This window comes from Uranotaenia lowii, chromosome 2 (assembly GCF_029784155.1).
Source record: "Uranotaenia lowii strain MFRU-FL chromosome 2, ASM2978415v1, whole genome shotgun sequence".
Taxonomy (NCBI): Eukaryota; Metazoa; Arthropoda; class Insecta; order Diptera; family Culicidae; genus Uranotaenia; species Uranotaenia lowii.
The window spans coordinates 401100291-401117383 of record NC_073692.1 but is presented as its reverse complement, the minus strand read 5'-3'; the positions used below and the strand labels follow the sequence as shown (position 1 = coordinate 401117383).

At 32.4% G+C, this 17093-nt stretch overlaps 3 protein-coding genes across 3 annotated transcripts; 2 read left to right on the top strand and 1 right to left on the bottom strand.

Annotated features, from left to right (window-relative positions):
* Positions 1-1680: 1680 nt before the first annotated feature.
* LOC129745505 (probable elongation factor 1-beta) lies at positions 1681-2883 on the top strand. Its single transcript, XM_055738608.1, has 2 exons — positions 1681-1879; positions 2087-2883. The coding sequence occupies exons 1-2, from the start codon at positions 1800-1802 to the stop codon at positions 2664-2666; spliced, it is 660 nt and encodes a 219-aa protein (XP_055594583.1). The 5' UTR covers positions 1681-1799; the 3' UTR covers positions 2667-2883.
* A 568-nt stretch (positions 2884-3451) lies between these two features.
* On the top strand, positions 3452-5875 carry LOC129744554 (zinc finger protein 3-like). Its single transcript, XM_055737135.1, has 5 exons — positions 3452-4003; positions 4073-4438; positions 4498-4755; positions 4819-5035; positions 5098-5875. Exons 1-5 carry the CDS (start codon positions 3535-3537, stop codon positions 5216-5218), a joined length of 1431 nt encoding a protein of 476 aa, XP_055593110.1. The 5' UTR covers positions 3452-3534; the 3' UTR covers positions 5219-5875.
* LOC129744555 (AP-3 complex subunit mu-1) lies at positions 5598-7562 on the bottom strand. Its single transcript, XM_055737136.1, has 6 exons — positions 7423-7562; positions 7124-7211; positions 6736-7061; positions 6511-6670; positions 5950-6449; positions 5598-5886 (listed from the first exon to the last, which is right to left on the bottom strand). The coding sequence occupies exons 1-6, from the start codon at positions 7455-7457 to the stop codon at positions 5751-5753; spliced, it is 1245 nt and encodes a 414-aa protein (XP_055593111.1). The 5' UTR covers positions 7458-7562; the 3' UTR covers positions 5598-5750.
* Positions 7563-17093: the final 9531 nt, after the last annotated feature.

Sequence of the window (17093 nt, the reverse complement as noted above, 5' to 3'; positions counted from 1 at the left end):
CTTTTTCATATCTAGTTGAGCAAATGGTTTCAAGTTTTGTCATTCTAAAGTTCGAGCTAAGTAAAAGCTATCGAAGCAATTGCTTTTTTCTTATTCATACCACCTAATGATTTTTATTTTTGTTGGCCAGTCTGATTCCCATAGTGGATTTAAGGCCTGTTCAATATACAATTGAAATTGGTTTCAATCAATTTCGATTGGTAAATGACTGTTCATTCAGCAAATGTTTTGGTCGAAACTAATCGAATTGACGTTCAATGAAGCCAATCGAAGTCGATCGAAATCGATCAAGCCCGAGGGCAGGATTCGTTTCCATCGGTTTCGATTACACTAACACACATGCAGTTGTTTACTGTCAAAAAACAACTGATTCTGTTTGTTTTCAATTTTCAAGTGTGAAAGTGATGGCAGTGGGTGGTGCGGTGTTGGTGGTGCTTTGCCAATGGTGCTGTGTGAGAATTGTGCAGTGGAAGTGGTGTCATGGTGTCGAAGCTAGTGTGTCAGTGCCGAAAGCACCGTGCCCGCGATCATCGAGGAGGAAACAGTGAACAATAAGGCCATGAAGAAAACCGACGGAGGAATGCACCCAAGCGGTAGAATGAAAATGTAAATCAAATCAACTGCTTTCCGGCAGCGGAAAAGATGCTCTCAATCCAGTCAGTGGCGGAGGTGCCGTTGCTGCTGCTGTAAAAATCCCCACTGAGAAGAAAAGTAACAAAGTGATTGATGTTATGTGAAAAAATCCTATGACTTTTTTATCAATGTTTTCAGAGCTTCCCACCGAGGGGAGAAATAAAAAAATAAAAAATTTTGAATAATAATACGAATTTTATTTTATAACATTATGAAAAATCATGTTGCAGGTATTTGTTTTCCAATTGGATTAATTTGAGATTCATTCATGGGTGGAACTGATAGTTATTTCCTGGGTCCGGGCACTTCTTCAAGTCGAACGATAAACTTTCTTATTTGACATTTTCCGCTTTTTTTGGTAAGAATTTGCCTTCGAAATTGCCAAAATGATAGATTAATTACAATTTGCTAGACAAAACCGTCTTTTCAAATTCCGAACGAAGCTGATATGTATATTGACATCTGAGAACACTGCGCCAGTACGTTAGTATTGGTTAGTGGCTGTTCAATCAACGGCCGGATAGAAATCGATTGGAGTCAATTGGAAAATCAGCTGTGCAACTGTCAATCCGTTTCAATTGATTTCGATTGAGTTTCGTTGAACACACCTTTAATTAATTGGGATCAAAATTTGTAGCGCATGTATCACAGAACACTGAAAAATTGAAAATATCACAGAAGAAAATGTGAAAAAAGTCTATTTTTTGAAATTAAAATTGTTGATTTATTTTTTGAATTTTATTTTTTAGGTTTTATTTTTGACACTTTACCAGCATTATGGCTTTCGAGTCTATTATTTAATATAATGCTTTGCGAAATTGGCTCCAAAACATTAAAATTTTGAATGATAATGTAAATAATGTGCAGCTTACAGAAATACACTTTAGCTTTTCTTTCAGTGTAAAGTATATATTTACCTTGGGATAACATCGCAAAACAGCAAACGTCCGAAATACAGAAACAGCAAACAAAACGAAACGTCAAAATTTTCGCCCCGCTGTCAGCAACGGGCGATGATTTCTTTTGTTTCTGTCCTTTTTCGTTGCGCACTCCTTCTTTGCGTTCCGACCGATTGCTGCTTGAACATCGTGCTCCTGCGGGTTCCTGTAGATTTTGTTCAATTCTTCCGTGTTAAATCCTTGCAACCGCATCAAAACATCCGGAAAATGGCCTTCGGTGATGTCAAGACTCCCAAGGGGCTGGAGGAACTGAACAAATTCCTCGCTGACCACAGCTATATCGAGGGGTAAGTATTACTAAATTTTCTTTTTTTGAGGTTAGGTTTCTAGGTGATCTCACGTAGACCGGAATTCGGGTGACACGTAAACTGAAATTTTGGAACTTGGTTAAATTTGAAATTTTTAAAACTTTTTCTTTTATACCTTTTTGTAAAATAACTTGGAAGTCAAGTCAAGGTTTATAGAGGATGCTAACCGATCACTCTCGTTTCCAGATACACCCCATCCAAGGCCGATTTGTCGGTGTTCGATGCCCTCGGTAAGGCTCCGGCTGGAAACAACGTCCACGCCCAGCGCTGGTACCGTCACATTGCATCGTTCAGCAGCCAGGAGCGCAGCGCTTGGGGAGGACAGGCTCTGCCGCAGGTTGCCGGCGGAAAACCAACAGTGGCCGCTGCCGCCGACGATGATGACGATGTCGATCTGTTCGGTTCGGAGGACGAAGAAGAGAGCGCAGAGGCAGCGAAGCTGAAGGAGGAACGCCTGGCCGCTTACAACGCCAAGAAGTCGAAGAAACCGGCCCTCATCGCTAAGAGCTCTATCATCCTCGACGTGAAACCCTGGGACGACGAGACCGACATGAAGGAGATGGAAAATAAGGTTCGATCCATCGAGATGGACGGTTTGCTGTGGGGTGCCGCCAAGCTCGTCCCTGTTGGTTACGGTATCAAGAAACTGCAGATTTGCTGCGTTATCGAGGACGACAAGGTGTCGGTGGATCTGCTGCAGGAGAAGATTGAGGAATTCGAAGATCACGTTCAGTCTGTTGATATTGCCGCCTTCAACAAGATTTAAACCAGCTGTTCGCGTGAATGTTTTCCCTGAATGAGTAATGCTCCCTATGAGAGGCACAGCTGAATGCCTCAATGGCGTTAAGTTTTGCCGAAATCAAAGACATTATATTACTTGTATAGTGGGCATTATCTGCTGACTGTATTTGGAATATAATGACTGAATCTGAAAGTACTGAATTCTGAAGGCGAAAGCCAATAAAAATGTGTTGTATGAATAATGGGTTTTCTTTCTTTTTGTTGACATATCACATTCGTTAAGTTCATTTCAAATAGACATATCGTGCATCATTCGGAATTTTATTGAAAAATGAGTCTATCAGAAAAGTTAGATTCAGAGAAAAGAAAACAAGAAAAAAAACTTTTCTTTAAAAACGTAAAAAAAATCACTGACTGCACTGTGCAGGATTTGACCCACAATCTCCGGCTTTCTAGGCCAACGCATTGCCAGTTAAATTAACATGGTAAAAACTCGAGTTCGTGCTATGCTTACAATTCCGACTTCTAAGAATGTAACCTTTATAAACTCGGCTGATTACGACAGCACTAAGTTGAAAAAGAAAATTGTAAAGAAGAAGAACATTCTCCAAAAAGTAAAACACGTAGCTGGACGCCCGACTTCAATAGTTGGGACAAAAGCTGCGATAAAACTTAAAATAAAATGACGTTTTTTCGAATTCGACATTATCGAAACCGAAGCGAGAAGTTGACGGCAACTTTTGTTATGAAAGAAGGAATGAAACATAACTGCAAAATAGTAACTCACCGAACTCAACAGCAGCGTCGTGAATGGATTTGAGTTAAAGGAAAAAGGGAAAAAGTGTAAATAATATTATGGCTTTTGTTTTTAAAAATTGAATTGTATCAAAAGCATGGCCCTTCAAAGTTCAGTAGAAAAACCATCAATAGTACTAACAGATTACTCAACGATGAAACCAGTAAGGTTCGTCAAACAGGAAGAACCGGAAAACTTGTGCGAAGATCTGATGGATAATACGAGTGAATTGTCTACAGTGGAAGAAATTCGGTGCTACTTTTGCTACGAATCGGTTCCGCCATCGGTCGCCAGTTGCTCTGCGGATAAAGATTTCCGGAGCAAAATCGAGTTTGTCCTCACCGTGTGGCTAGGAATGCTTCCTTCGGATCCGTTAACTTGCTGTTCGGATTGCCGATTGCAGTTCGATGCTTTTCATAGGTTTAAAACGACATGCTTGACGACGCTGTCTCATTTATCGGCGCTAGCTATTTTCCCAGCTAGAGGAAGATGCAATCCACCGGTTGCTGCAGAAAAGCAGGAGGAGAAAATTGAAAATCCTATTGAAGGTCCAGAGGCTCTTGAGGGTGAAAATCTTGGAATCATTGTAGGTAGGTACATAAAGGTTTATTCGTGATTTTTTAAATGATTTTCAGACAGTAGAAATTCATTCGAAGCTGAAAATTCACAAAATCAAAGAAAGGTCTTGACCCCAGCTGCAGAAAACCAGACAGTATCCGTCGAATTGGTTAAGTGTGAATTTAACAACGAAAGTTCACAGCTTGAATCTTCAGCTACCGATTTCGTTAATTGCGAATCAAACAACGAAAGCTCACAGATGGAATGCTCAACGGAACCTGAACAATACACTTGTAACAAATGTGGAATAGTCTGCCGATTGGAACACAACTTTAGAAGCCATCAAGAGAGATGCAACAGTCAAAGTTTGTTCGAATGTCACATGTGTGAGAAAACGTTCACAACATCACAAATGTTAAAATATCATTTGAACATCCATAATGGTAAAGTAAAATACGTTCACCCTTTGAATCGTATTCCAGCGAACATAAATCCATTCCAGGAGATCGTCCATTCCGGTGTCGTAAAGTCGATTGTGATTGGTCATTTCACGCGCCGAGCAATCGTCTACAGCACGAAAGAATCTGCGGCAAACAGCAAGCGTATGAGTGTAACATTTGTGGCCGAATGTGCATCACGAGCAGTAACTTGGAAAAACATAAGGCCAGCTGCCGAGGTTCGGAAGGTTGGCCCTGCGAGATTTGTTCAAAGATTTTCCCCACTAAAACTCGTTTGGAGTATCACATGAGAATTCACACAGGTTAGTAGTACCTTAACACGGGTTTTAAAAAGTTTGTGTCAAAAATTCTTTAACAATTTGCAGGAGAAAAACCTAATTCCTGTCGTAAGGGGTGTGGCGCTAGCTTTCGAACCCCTAGCAATCAGTACGAACACGAAAAGTCCTGTGGCAAATCGGCTCAGCTCGTGTGTCAGCTGTGTGGCGTCCAGCGGAAGACGAAGAAAACTCTACAAAAACATATGGAGACACACGGGCCGCCCAAATACCGTTGTAACGTTTGCGACAGAATGATGATGACTAAGTAAGTCTTTGAGAGAATTAATTTTGAAGCTAACTCATGGCTTGTAATTTTCCTTCTTTCAGAATAACTTGGCACAAACATCTTTTGATGCATAAAATGGAAAGGAAGAACTCGGCGACTGCAGGAAAAAGTTCCGACGGAGAAGGGAAATTTAATAGTGATAGCTCCAATAACGCTCAATGAGTAGAACTTATTTAACTTTAACGTCTGTATTCCGAACTTGCACTTTTTCAAACGTGTTATCCAATAAAGAAAGACTTTGTTCAATGTTTTGCGTATAAAAACACATGAATAAGAAAGATCTTTTGCTTAAAGTTTTTTTGTCAACACAGAAATCTGAAGATTGCTCAATAAGTTTTCATGAATTGGAAATTATAAATCTCAATAGATTCTTTTTTATATGAAATAAGTTGATGAAAATCTCAGAAAAACAGAAAAGAAAGAAAAAAAAATGTAATGAAGTATAGTTTTACCATAGACAATCAAGCATAACAATAACTTTCCTTATTTCAAGAGAGCTCTGGTCTCTCAACATATGGCATTCGGATCAACAAAACTAGACTTATTCCTTTGTTCATGGAATGATGAGTCTTCTGATCGTTTTGCGAAAAAGACAAATAATTTAACGCATAATAGTCTTCTAAGCGGTGAAGCAAAATACAATATAAGTAAATAATTTCAGAGATTACCTGCATGGAAGATTGCATTACGTGTTTCACATACGTATCTGGAACTTTCCGGCCTTGGTCACGTACTTGACACCCTTGAAGGGTTTGTACTTTTCACCGTACATATCCAGCCGATTCACCTTGAGTCCGGATACGGCCAGCTGGGAGATGGTGAAGTGAACTCTGTGAATACGGTAAAATAATTTAAATATTTTTCGTTAATCTTCTTATATTCTGTACAAATACCTATCGATACTGGTTTCCAGGGCCGAGCATCCCGTGGCCACCGAAACCGTGCCCCGAATGTTCGGAAGCTTAGTAACATCGATCCGACCGACGTCCCAATGTAGCACCTTGGTCACCGGATCGAATGTATATTTGCCCTGGCTGGCTAGAAGAGCACAGGTCAGTACCGATTTAGGCATTCGGATTTCCAGCTTGACACCTTCAACGATGCGACCCATGGTAGTTTTCGGTCCGACCGTGATATCCATTCGGCCCTGTTCGCCCGGTTTGAGGCTCAGATTGTGCCGAACGTATATCGGAATAGCCACAACACTTTGAGAACCCACATGGTAGGACATAAGCCGGAAGTTCCCGTCCGGTGGGATAAAGGAAAGAATCCTTTCCGATTCCCAGCGTTTAAAGCGGACGCATGGGTGGAAGGAAACATCGTCAAACAGTCTTGGATTCATAAACGATAGAGTTAGATCGGGCATTCCACTTAGCTTGATGCAACAATCAACCTGGAACGTTTAAAAAATATGTATTAAAATAGGCCATTAAGCCACATGATAAAGAATTTACATAGCCTTGAATTTCAGCGAAAATAGTTTGTCCATTTTTGTCTATTATTGCGTCCACTTCTTCCACAACGTCAAAATATGCCTCGTTGTTGGTATACTTGACGCCGGTTCTTCTCCAAGGAATTGACGAAAGCTGGCCTGTGGGCAGAGTGCCGCTTACGCTACAATTTAAACAAACATAACTTTAAGTGCTCCAAATTTAAAAGAAAACTCAATAGGTAAGTACTTCGATTTTCCCGTCACCGAGTTGGCGATGGTGCGCAGAATATTCGGCGGTTTGATCAATTCCTTCAGGATGTTACTTTCCGTGGCCAGAGGGAATCCATTGTCCAACATTTCGTCCAACAGCTCGTAAACGACCACGTAGTTCTCCTTGATGATACTTTCCGTACACTCGGAGAAATAATCCTCAAAAGTGTCCACTACCCGGTGCAGGAACTCGATGACAAATAGCGGTGGACATTCCTGCTTACATGCTGCCACTAGTGAAACACCACCCCGTTGGATGGACACCAAGTAGTGGTGCGGTGTTGATATTACCGGTGGAACGTCCTGAAATATAAATTCATCAAAACTTTGTTTGGGTTCAAGGTAATAAAGTGATCTCAACTTACATTGGGGGACTCTCGCTGCACATCCAAGAAGTAGGACACACATGTCCGGGATACAACGCTGCGCCAGTGCTTTTCGAGAAATACATCGCTGAAAAAAAAAACAAAATCATTAAAAGTTAAGCTTTAAAAAATCAACTACAAACATGCTATTTAGAGATTATATCAATTAATTAAAACAGATTCTTCTCTTGCCCGTGAATAAAAATCGACGCTATCCGTACTCTGACAATATGGCTTTTAAATTGCCCAGGAGTAAAGACCGGAGACACATTAAAATTAACACCCCAGATTTTACTTACCCACTCGGGTTGACGATGAACAAACTGTGAATCATTTTCAGCCTAAATTTCTAATAGTTTTTAGTAAAAATTATTGGAGAAAACTGCACCATGTAAACTGATGATGTGTTGAAATTCTTTGATTATGTGTTTTGCTCACGATTTTCGTTTTCATACACGGAAAATAATAAACGGGTAAAATTTACCGAGATAGCCAAGGTAAACGATCGTGAAAGCCAAAAAGGTAGCTTCTACCTCTTCGAGGTGAAACTCACCTCACAGCGAGGTAAAATTCACCTGAATCGAGGTTGGAAAAAAGGTATAATTCACCGAGGAAAAAGGTGATTCCAAAAAAGGTAAATCTTACCTCGTAGCGAGGTGAAGTTCACCTGAATTGAGCTGAATAAAAAAGTATAATTCACCTAGAAAAAAAGGTAAAACCAAATAAGGGAAAACTTACCTCGTCGCGAGGTGAAGTTGACCTGGATTGAGCTGAACAAAACGGTACAATTCTTCTCGAAAAAAGTGACTATTCGCCGAACCCGTTTATTGAGGTTAAGCTGTTTTGTCATTCCGGAACAAGTTTTGCTTTGTGCATAATATGTGAAAATCGGAATAGAATGGTAAGTGTTTTCTTAGATATAATTTTGTTGTGCTGGTTCTCGTCATAATACATTGCTTTTGTTTCAGATCGACCCATAGAGCTTATTGGTGTATTCCACGTCATCCTCCAGCCGGAAAAGCCGAACCTGACCGGATTAGCCGAACAGAGGAGGCCATGAATGTATGCAACGCAGGAGTATTCAGCGGCCATGGCGGCTCGGAAGAACGCGAAGCCGAATTACCAGTCCCTATTTATCTCCAATAAATATAATTTTTGATAGAATTTTGTATTTTTTAATTCTTTTTGAAGAAACCAATCAAACCAACCAGCATTTACCTTTTAAATCAGTAAATGGGAAAACGGTATTATTTACTATTTTGCTGGGTGAATGCGAAAAAGGTAAAATATACCTTTTTGCTAGGTGAATTGAAAAAAGGTATAATTTACCTTTTTGCTAGGCAGGGTTGGTCGGCTCTTCTCAAACAACAAAGAGCCGGGAGCAACCAACACTGTTTTCAGTTCAGCTTCCGAGTGAAATCCTCTTTCGCTGATCGTGCTCCACTCGTTACCCGAGTTTACACGAGCTGTAAGTGACTCGGACGGCAAGTGTGAGAGCATTTGCATCCAAGTGGGAGAAAGAGAATTCTAAACAAAGAGCGCCCTGTGTTTCAGTCATACACCTCAGAGTAAAGAAGGAAAAAATTATTTAGACTCCCACCACACAACGTAGAAAAAATATAAACAATTTGTATCCGCTACCATGCCCTGTTAGCTGTTTTGATTTTTTTTTTTGCAAAAGGTAGCGTTCGAAGAAGAGGTGACAGGTAGTTTCATCAAAAAATTAGGACACCGCGAAGAACAAAAACCAGGATTTTTCAGGACCCCAAGAGATTGGTGGAAATGAAATGCAGCTCTTCTTAGATTGCATAAATTAAGGCGAAATAGCGGTGCAGTATACGCCTTAATTTATGCAGCAGAAGAGATATGAAGTTAGGTGGCTTGTAGTTTATACCGAAAAACACCGTTCAAAAAACACCGTTCAATATATCATTTAAGAGGTTAAACTGTTTTTATTGCAAAATCAATGGCAATTAAGATCAGGACGGCTTCTAGAAAATCAGGACACCGCTGGGAGCTTTGATTCGGAAAGTAGCATCTTTTCTTGTGAACGTACCAAGAATAAACTGAGTTAGCTCTCGAATTCTCCTCAGCACATTGCGCAACAGATTTTTCCGGAGAAGGGAATTCTCTTCATCAGCGGATTTGAATGCTCTCGCTCACTCTTATGTGTTGACAATCTCACTCTTCATTTCAGTGCGATTTATCTCTCCCCGCACCGATTGGGGGAGCAGACGAAAAAAATTGCACTCTCTTTCACTGGACAAGCCGATCTGAGGAGTTTTGCCACCCATGTTGCTAGGTGAATGAAAAAAAGGTAAAATTTACCTCGAAAGAGGGGTGGAAAAAATTCACCTCGCAAAAAGGTAAATTTTACCTTTTTTTTTTTTTTATTTTCCGTGTATGCATGCACTCATGAGTGTTTGAGATATACACTGAACCGAAAAAGATTATCAATTTCAACGTGCTTTCTCTGCTCGAATTATTTGTTCTGTTTGAGCTTTCGTTTTTAGGAGATAACAAAATTGATAATATTGTAGTTCACAGTGACTTCAATAATCGAAAAAGATCGAAATAAAAAATTAGTTGTCTTCAGCAACCTGTAGAAATAAGTTAAAAAATTCCTTGGAAAAAACAACAAAAATGACAAAAATGACAAAAATGGCAAAAGTGACAAAAATGATAAAAATGACAAAAATGACAAAAATGACAAAAATGACAAAAATGACAAAAATGACAAAAATGACAAAAATGACAAAAATGACAAAAATGACAAAAATGACAAAAATGACAAAAATGACAAAAATGACAAAAATGACAAAAATGACAAAATTGTCAAAAATAACAAAAATGACAAAAATGACAAAAATGGCAAAAATGACAAAAATGACAAAAATGACAAAAATGACAAAAATGACAAAAATGACAAAAATGACAAAAATGACAAAAATGACAAAAATGACAAAAATGACAAAAATGACAAAAATGACAAAAATGACAAAAATGACAAAAATGACAAAAATGACAAAAATGACAAAAATGACAAAAATGACAAAAATGACAAAAATGACAAAAATGACAAAAATGACAAAAATGACAAAAATGACAAAAATGACAAAAATGACAAAAATGACAAAAATGACAAAAATGACAAAAATGACAAAAATGACAAAAATGACAAAAATGACAAAAATGACAAAAATGACAAAAATGACAAAAATGACAAAAATGACAAAAATGACAAAAATGACAAAAATGACAAAAATGACAAAAATGACAAAAATGACAAAAATGACAAAAATGACAAAAATGACAAAAATGACAAAAATGACAAAAATGACAAAAATGACAAAAATGACAAAAATGACAAAAATGACAAAAATGACAAAAATGACAAAAATGACAAAAATGACAAAAATGACAAAAATGACAAAAATGACAAAAATGACAAAAATGACAAAAATGACAAAAATGACAAAAATGACAAAAATGACAAAAATGACAAAAATGACAAAAATGACAAAAATGACAAAAATGACAAAAATGACAAAAATGACAAAAATGACAAAAATGACAAAAATGACAAAAATGACAAAAATGACAAAAATGACAAAAATGACAAAAATGACAAAAATGACAAAAATGACAAAAATGACAAAAATGACAAAAATGACAAAAATGACAAAAATGACAAAAATGACAAAAATGACAAAAATGACAAAAATGACAAAAATGACAAAAATGACAAAAATGACAAAAATGACAAAAATGACAAAAATGACAAAAATGACAAAAATGACAAAAATGACAAAAATGACAAAAATGACAAAAATGACAAAAATGACAGAAATGACAAAAATGACAGAAATGACAAAAATGGCAAAAATCGCAAAAATGACAAAAATTACAAAAATGACAAAAATGACAAAAATGACAAAAATGACAAAAATGACAAAAATGACAAAAATGACAAAAATGACAAAAATGACAAAAATGACAAAAATGACAAAAATGACAAAAATGACAAAAATGACAAAAATGACAAAAATGACAAAAATGACAAAAATGACAAAAATGACAAAAATGACAAAAATGACAAAAATGACAAAAATGACAAAAATGACAAAAATGACAAAAATGACAAAAATGACAAAAATGACAAAAATTACAAAAATGACAAAAATGACAAAAATGACAAAAATGTCAAAAATGACAAAAATGACAAAAATGACAAAAATGACAAAAATGACAAAAATGACAAAAATGACAAAAATGACAAAAATGACAAAAATGACAAAAATGACAAAAATGACAAAAATGACAAAAATGACAAAAATGACAAAAATGACAAAAATGACAAAAATGACAAAAATGACAAAAATGACAAAAATGACAAAAATGACAAAAATGACAAAAATGACAAAAATGACAAAAATGACAAAAATGACAAAAATGACAAAAATGACAAAAATGACAAAAATGACAAAAATGACAAAAATGACAAAAATGACAAAAATGACAAAAATGACAAAAATGACAAAAATGACAAAAATGACAAAAATGACAAAAATGACAAAAATGACAAAAATGACAAAAATGACAAAAATGACAAAAATGACAAAAATGACAAAAATGACAAAAATGACAAAAATGACAAAAATGACAAAAATGACAAAAATGACAAAAATGACAAAAATGACAAAAATGACAAAAATGACAAAAATGACAAAAATGACAAAAATGACAAAAATGACAAAAATGACAAAAATGACGAAAATGACAAAAATGACAAAAATGATAAAAATGACAAAAATGACAAAAATGATAAACATGACAAAAATGACAAAAATGACAAAAATGGCAAAAATGACAAAAATGACAGAATTGACAAAATTGACAAAAATGACAAAAATGACAAAAATGACAAAAATGACAAAAATGACAAAAATGACAAAAATGACAAAAATGACAAAAATGACAAAAATGACAAAAATGACAAAAATGACAAAAATGACAAAAATGACAAAAATGACAAAAATGACAAAAATGACAAAAATGACAAAAATGACAAAAATGACAAAAATGACAAAAATGACAAAAATGACAAAAATGACAAAAATGACAAAAATGACAAAAATGACAAAAATGACAAAAATGACAAAAATGACAAAAATGACAAAAATGACAAAAATGACAAAAATGACAAAAATGACAAAAATGACAAAAATGACAAAAATGACAAAAATGACAAAAATGACAAAAATGACAAAAATGACAAAAATGACAAAAATGACAAAAATGACAAAAATGACAAAAATGACAAAAATGACAAAAATGACAAAAATGACAAAAATGACAAAAATGACAAAAATGACAAAAATGACAAAAATGACAAAAATGACAAAAATGACAAAAATGACAAAAATGACAAAAATGACAAAAATGACAAAAATGACAAAAATGACAAAAATGACAAAAATGACAAAAATGACAAAAATGACAAAAATGACAAAATGACAAAAATGACAAAAATGACAAAAATGACAAAAATGACAAAAATGACAAAAATGACAAAAATGACAAAAATGACAAAAATGACAAAAATGACAAAAATGACAAAAATGACAAAAATGACAGAAATGACAAAAATGACAAAAATTGCAAAAATCGCAAAAATGACAAAAATGACAAAAATGACAAAAATTACAAAAATTACAAAAATTACAAAAATTACAAAAATTACAAAAATGACAAAAATGACAAAAATGACAAAAATGACAAAAATGACAAAAATGACAAAAATGACAAAAATGACAAAAATGACAAAAATTACAAAAATGACAAAAATGACAAAAATGACAAAAATGACCAAAATGACAAAAATGACAAAAATGACAAAAATGACAAAAATGACAAAAATGACAAAAATGACAAAAATGACAAAAATGACAAAAATGACAAAAATGACAAAAATGACAAAAATGACAAAAATGACAAAAATGACAAAAATGACAAAAATGACAAAAATGACAAAAATGACAAAAATGACAAAAATGACAAAAATGACAAAAATGACAAAAATGACAAAAATGACAAAAATGACAAAAATGACAAAAATGACAAAAATGACAAAAATGACAAAAATGACAAAAATGACAAAAATGACAAAAATGACAAAAATGACAAAAATGACAAAAATGACAAAAATGACAAAAATGACAAAAATGACAAAAATGACAAAAATGACAAAAATGACAAAAATGACAAAAATGACAAAAATGACAAAAATGACAAAAATGACAAAAATGACAAAAATGACAAAAATGACAAAAATGACAAAAATGACAAAAATGACAAAAATGACAAAAATGACAAAAATGACAAAAATGACAAAAATGACAAAAATGACAAAAATGACAAAAATGACAAAAATGACAAAAATGACAAAAATGACAAAAATGACAAAAATGACAAAAATGACAAAAATGACAAAAATGACAAAAATGACAAAAATGACAAAAATGACAAAAATGACAAAAATGACAAAAATGACAAAAATGACAAAAATGACAAAAATGACAAAAATGACAAAAATGACAAAAATGACAAAAATGACAAAAATGACAAAAATGACAAAAATGACAAAAATGACAAAAATGACAAAAATGACAAAAATGACAAAAATGACAAAAATGACAAAAATGACAAAAATGACAAAAATGACAAAAATGACAAAAATGACAAAAATGACAAAAATGACAAAAATGACAAAAATGACAAAAATGACAAAAATGACAAAAATGACAAAAAATGACAAAAATGACAAAAATGACAAAAATGACAAAAATGACAAAAATGACAAAAATGACAAAAATGACAAAAATGACAAAAATGACAAAAATGACAAAAATGACAAAAATGACAAAAATGACAAAAATGACAAAAATGACAAAAATGACAAAAATGACAAAAATGACAAAAATGACAAAAATGACAAAAATGACAAAAATGACAAAAATGACAAAAATGACAAAAATGACAAAAATGACAAAAATGACAAAAATGACAAAAATGACAAAAATGACAAAAATGACAAAAATGACAAAAATGACAAAAATGACAAAAATGACAAAAATGACAAAAATGACAAAAATGACAAAAATGACAAAAATGACAAAAATGACAAAAATGACAAAAATGACAAAAATGACAAAAATGACAAAAATGATAAACATGACAAAAATGACAAAAATGACAAAAATGACAAAAATGGCAAAAATGACAAAAATGACAGAATTGACAGAATTGACAAAATTGACAAAAATGACAAAAATGACAAAAATGACAAAAATGACAAAAATGACAAAAATGACAAAAATGACAAAAATGACAAAAATGACAAAAATGACAAAAATGACAAAAATGACAAAAATGACAAAAATGACAAAAACGACAAAAATGACAAAAATGACAAAAATGACAAAAATGACAAAAATCACAAAAATGACAAAAATGACAAAAATGACAAAAATGACAAAAATGACAAAAATGACAAAAATGACAAAAATGACAAAAATGACAAAAATGACAAAAATGACAAAAATGACAAAAATGACAAAAATGACAAAAATGACAAAAATGACAAAAATGACAAAAATGACAAAAATGACAAAAATGACAAAAATGACAAAAATGACAAAAATGACAAAAATGACAAAAATGACAAAAATGACAAAAATGACAAAAATGACAAAAATGACAAAAATGACAAAAATGACAAAAATGACAAAAATGACAAAAATGACAAAAATGACAAAAATGACAAAAATGACAAAAATGACAAAAATGACAAAAATGACAAAAATGACAAAAATGACAAAAATGACAAAAATGACAAAAATGACAAAAATGACAAAAATGACAAAAATGACAAAAATGACAAAAATGACAAAAATGACAAAAATGACAAAAATGACAAAAATGACAAAAATGACAAAAATGACAAAAATGACAAAAATGACAAAAATGACAAAAATGACAAAAATGACAAAAATGACAAAAATGACAAAAATGACAAAAATGACAAAAATGACAAAAATGACAAAAATGACAAAAATGACAAAAATGACAAAAATGACAAAAATGACAAAAATGACAAAAATGACAATAATGACAAAAATGACAAAAATGACAAAAATGACAAAAATGACAAAAATGACAAAAATGACAAAAATGACAAAAATGACAAAAATGACAAAAATGACAAAAATGACAAAAATGACAAAAATGACAAAAATGACAAAAATGACAAAAATGACAAAAATGACAAAAATGACAAAAATGACAAAAATGACAAAAATGACAAAAATGACAAAAATGACAAAAATGACAAAAATGACAAAAATGACAAAAATGACAAAAATGACAAAAAATGACAAAAATGACAAAAATGACAAAAATGACAAAAATGACAAAAATGACAAAAATGACAAAAATGACAAAAATGACAAAAATGACAAAAATGACAAAAATGACAAAAATGACAAAAATGACAAAAATGACAAAAATGACAAAAATGACAAAAATGACAAAAATGACAAAAATGACAAAAATGACAAAAATGACAAAAATGACAAAAATGACAAAAATGACAAAAATGACGAAAATGACGAAAATGACAAAAATGACAAAAATGACAAAAATGATAAACATGACAAAAATGACAAAAATGGCAAAAATGACAAAAATGACAGAATTGACAAAATTGACAAAAATGACAAAAATGACAAAAATGACAAAAATGACAAAAATGACAAAAATGACAAAAATGACAAAAATGACAAAAATGACAAAAATGACAAAAATGACAAAAATGACAAAAATGACAAAAATGACAAAAATGACAAAAATGACAAAAATGACAAAAATGACAAAAATGACAAAAATGACAAAAATGACAAAAATGACAAAAATGACAAAAATGACAAAAATGACAAAAATGACAAAAATGACAAAAATGACAAAAATGACAAAAATGACAAAAATGACAAAAATGACAAAAATGACAAAAATGACAAAAATGACAAAAATGACAAAAATGACAAAAATGACAAAAATGACAAAAATGACAAAAATGACAAAAATGACAAAAATGACAAAAATGACAAAAATGACAAAAATGACAAAAATGACAAAAATGACAAAAATGACAAAAATGACAAAAATGACAAAAATGACAAAAATGACAAAAATGACAAAAATGACAAAAATGACAAAAATGACAAAAATGACAAAAATGACAAAAATGACAAAAATGACAAAAATGACAAAAATGACAAAAATGACAAAAATGACAAAAATGACAAAAATGACAAAAATGACAAAAATGACAAAAATGACAAAAATGACAAAAATGACAAAAATGACAAAAATGACAAAAATGACAAAAATGACAAAAATGACAAAAATGACAAAAATGACAAAAATGACAAAAATGACAAAAATGACAAAAATGACAAAAATGACAAAAATGACAAAAATGACAAAAATGACAAAAATGACAAAAATGACAAAAATGACAAAAATGACAAAAATGACAAAAATGACAAAAATGACAAAAATGACAAAAATGACAAAAATGACAAAAATGACAAAAATGACAAAAATGACAAAAATGACAAAAATGACAAAAATGACAAAAATGACAAAAATGACAAAAATGACAAAAATGACAAAAATGACAAAAATGACAAAAATGATAAAAATGACAGAAATGACAAAAATTACAAAAATATAAAAAAAGAAAAAAAAATAACAAAATTGTCAAAATTTTGAAAATTTTTGAAAATTGTCAAAATTGTCATAATTGTCATAATTGTCAAAATTGTCAATATTGTCAAAATTGTCAAAATTGTCAAAATTGTCAAAATTGTCAAAATTGTCAAAATTGTCAAAATTGTCAAAATTGTCA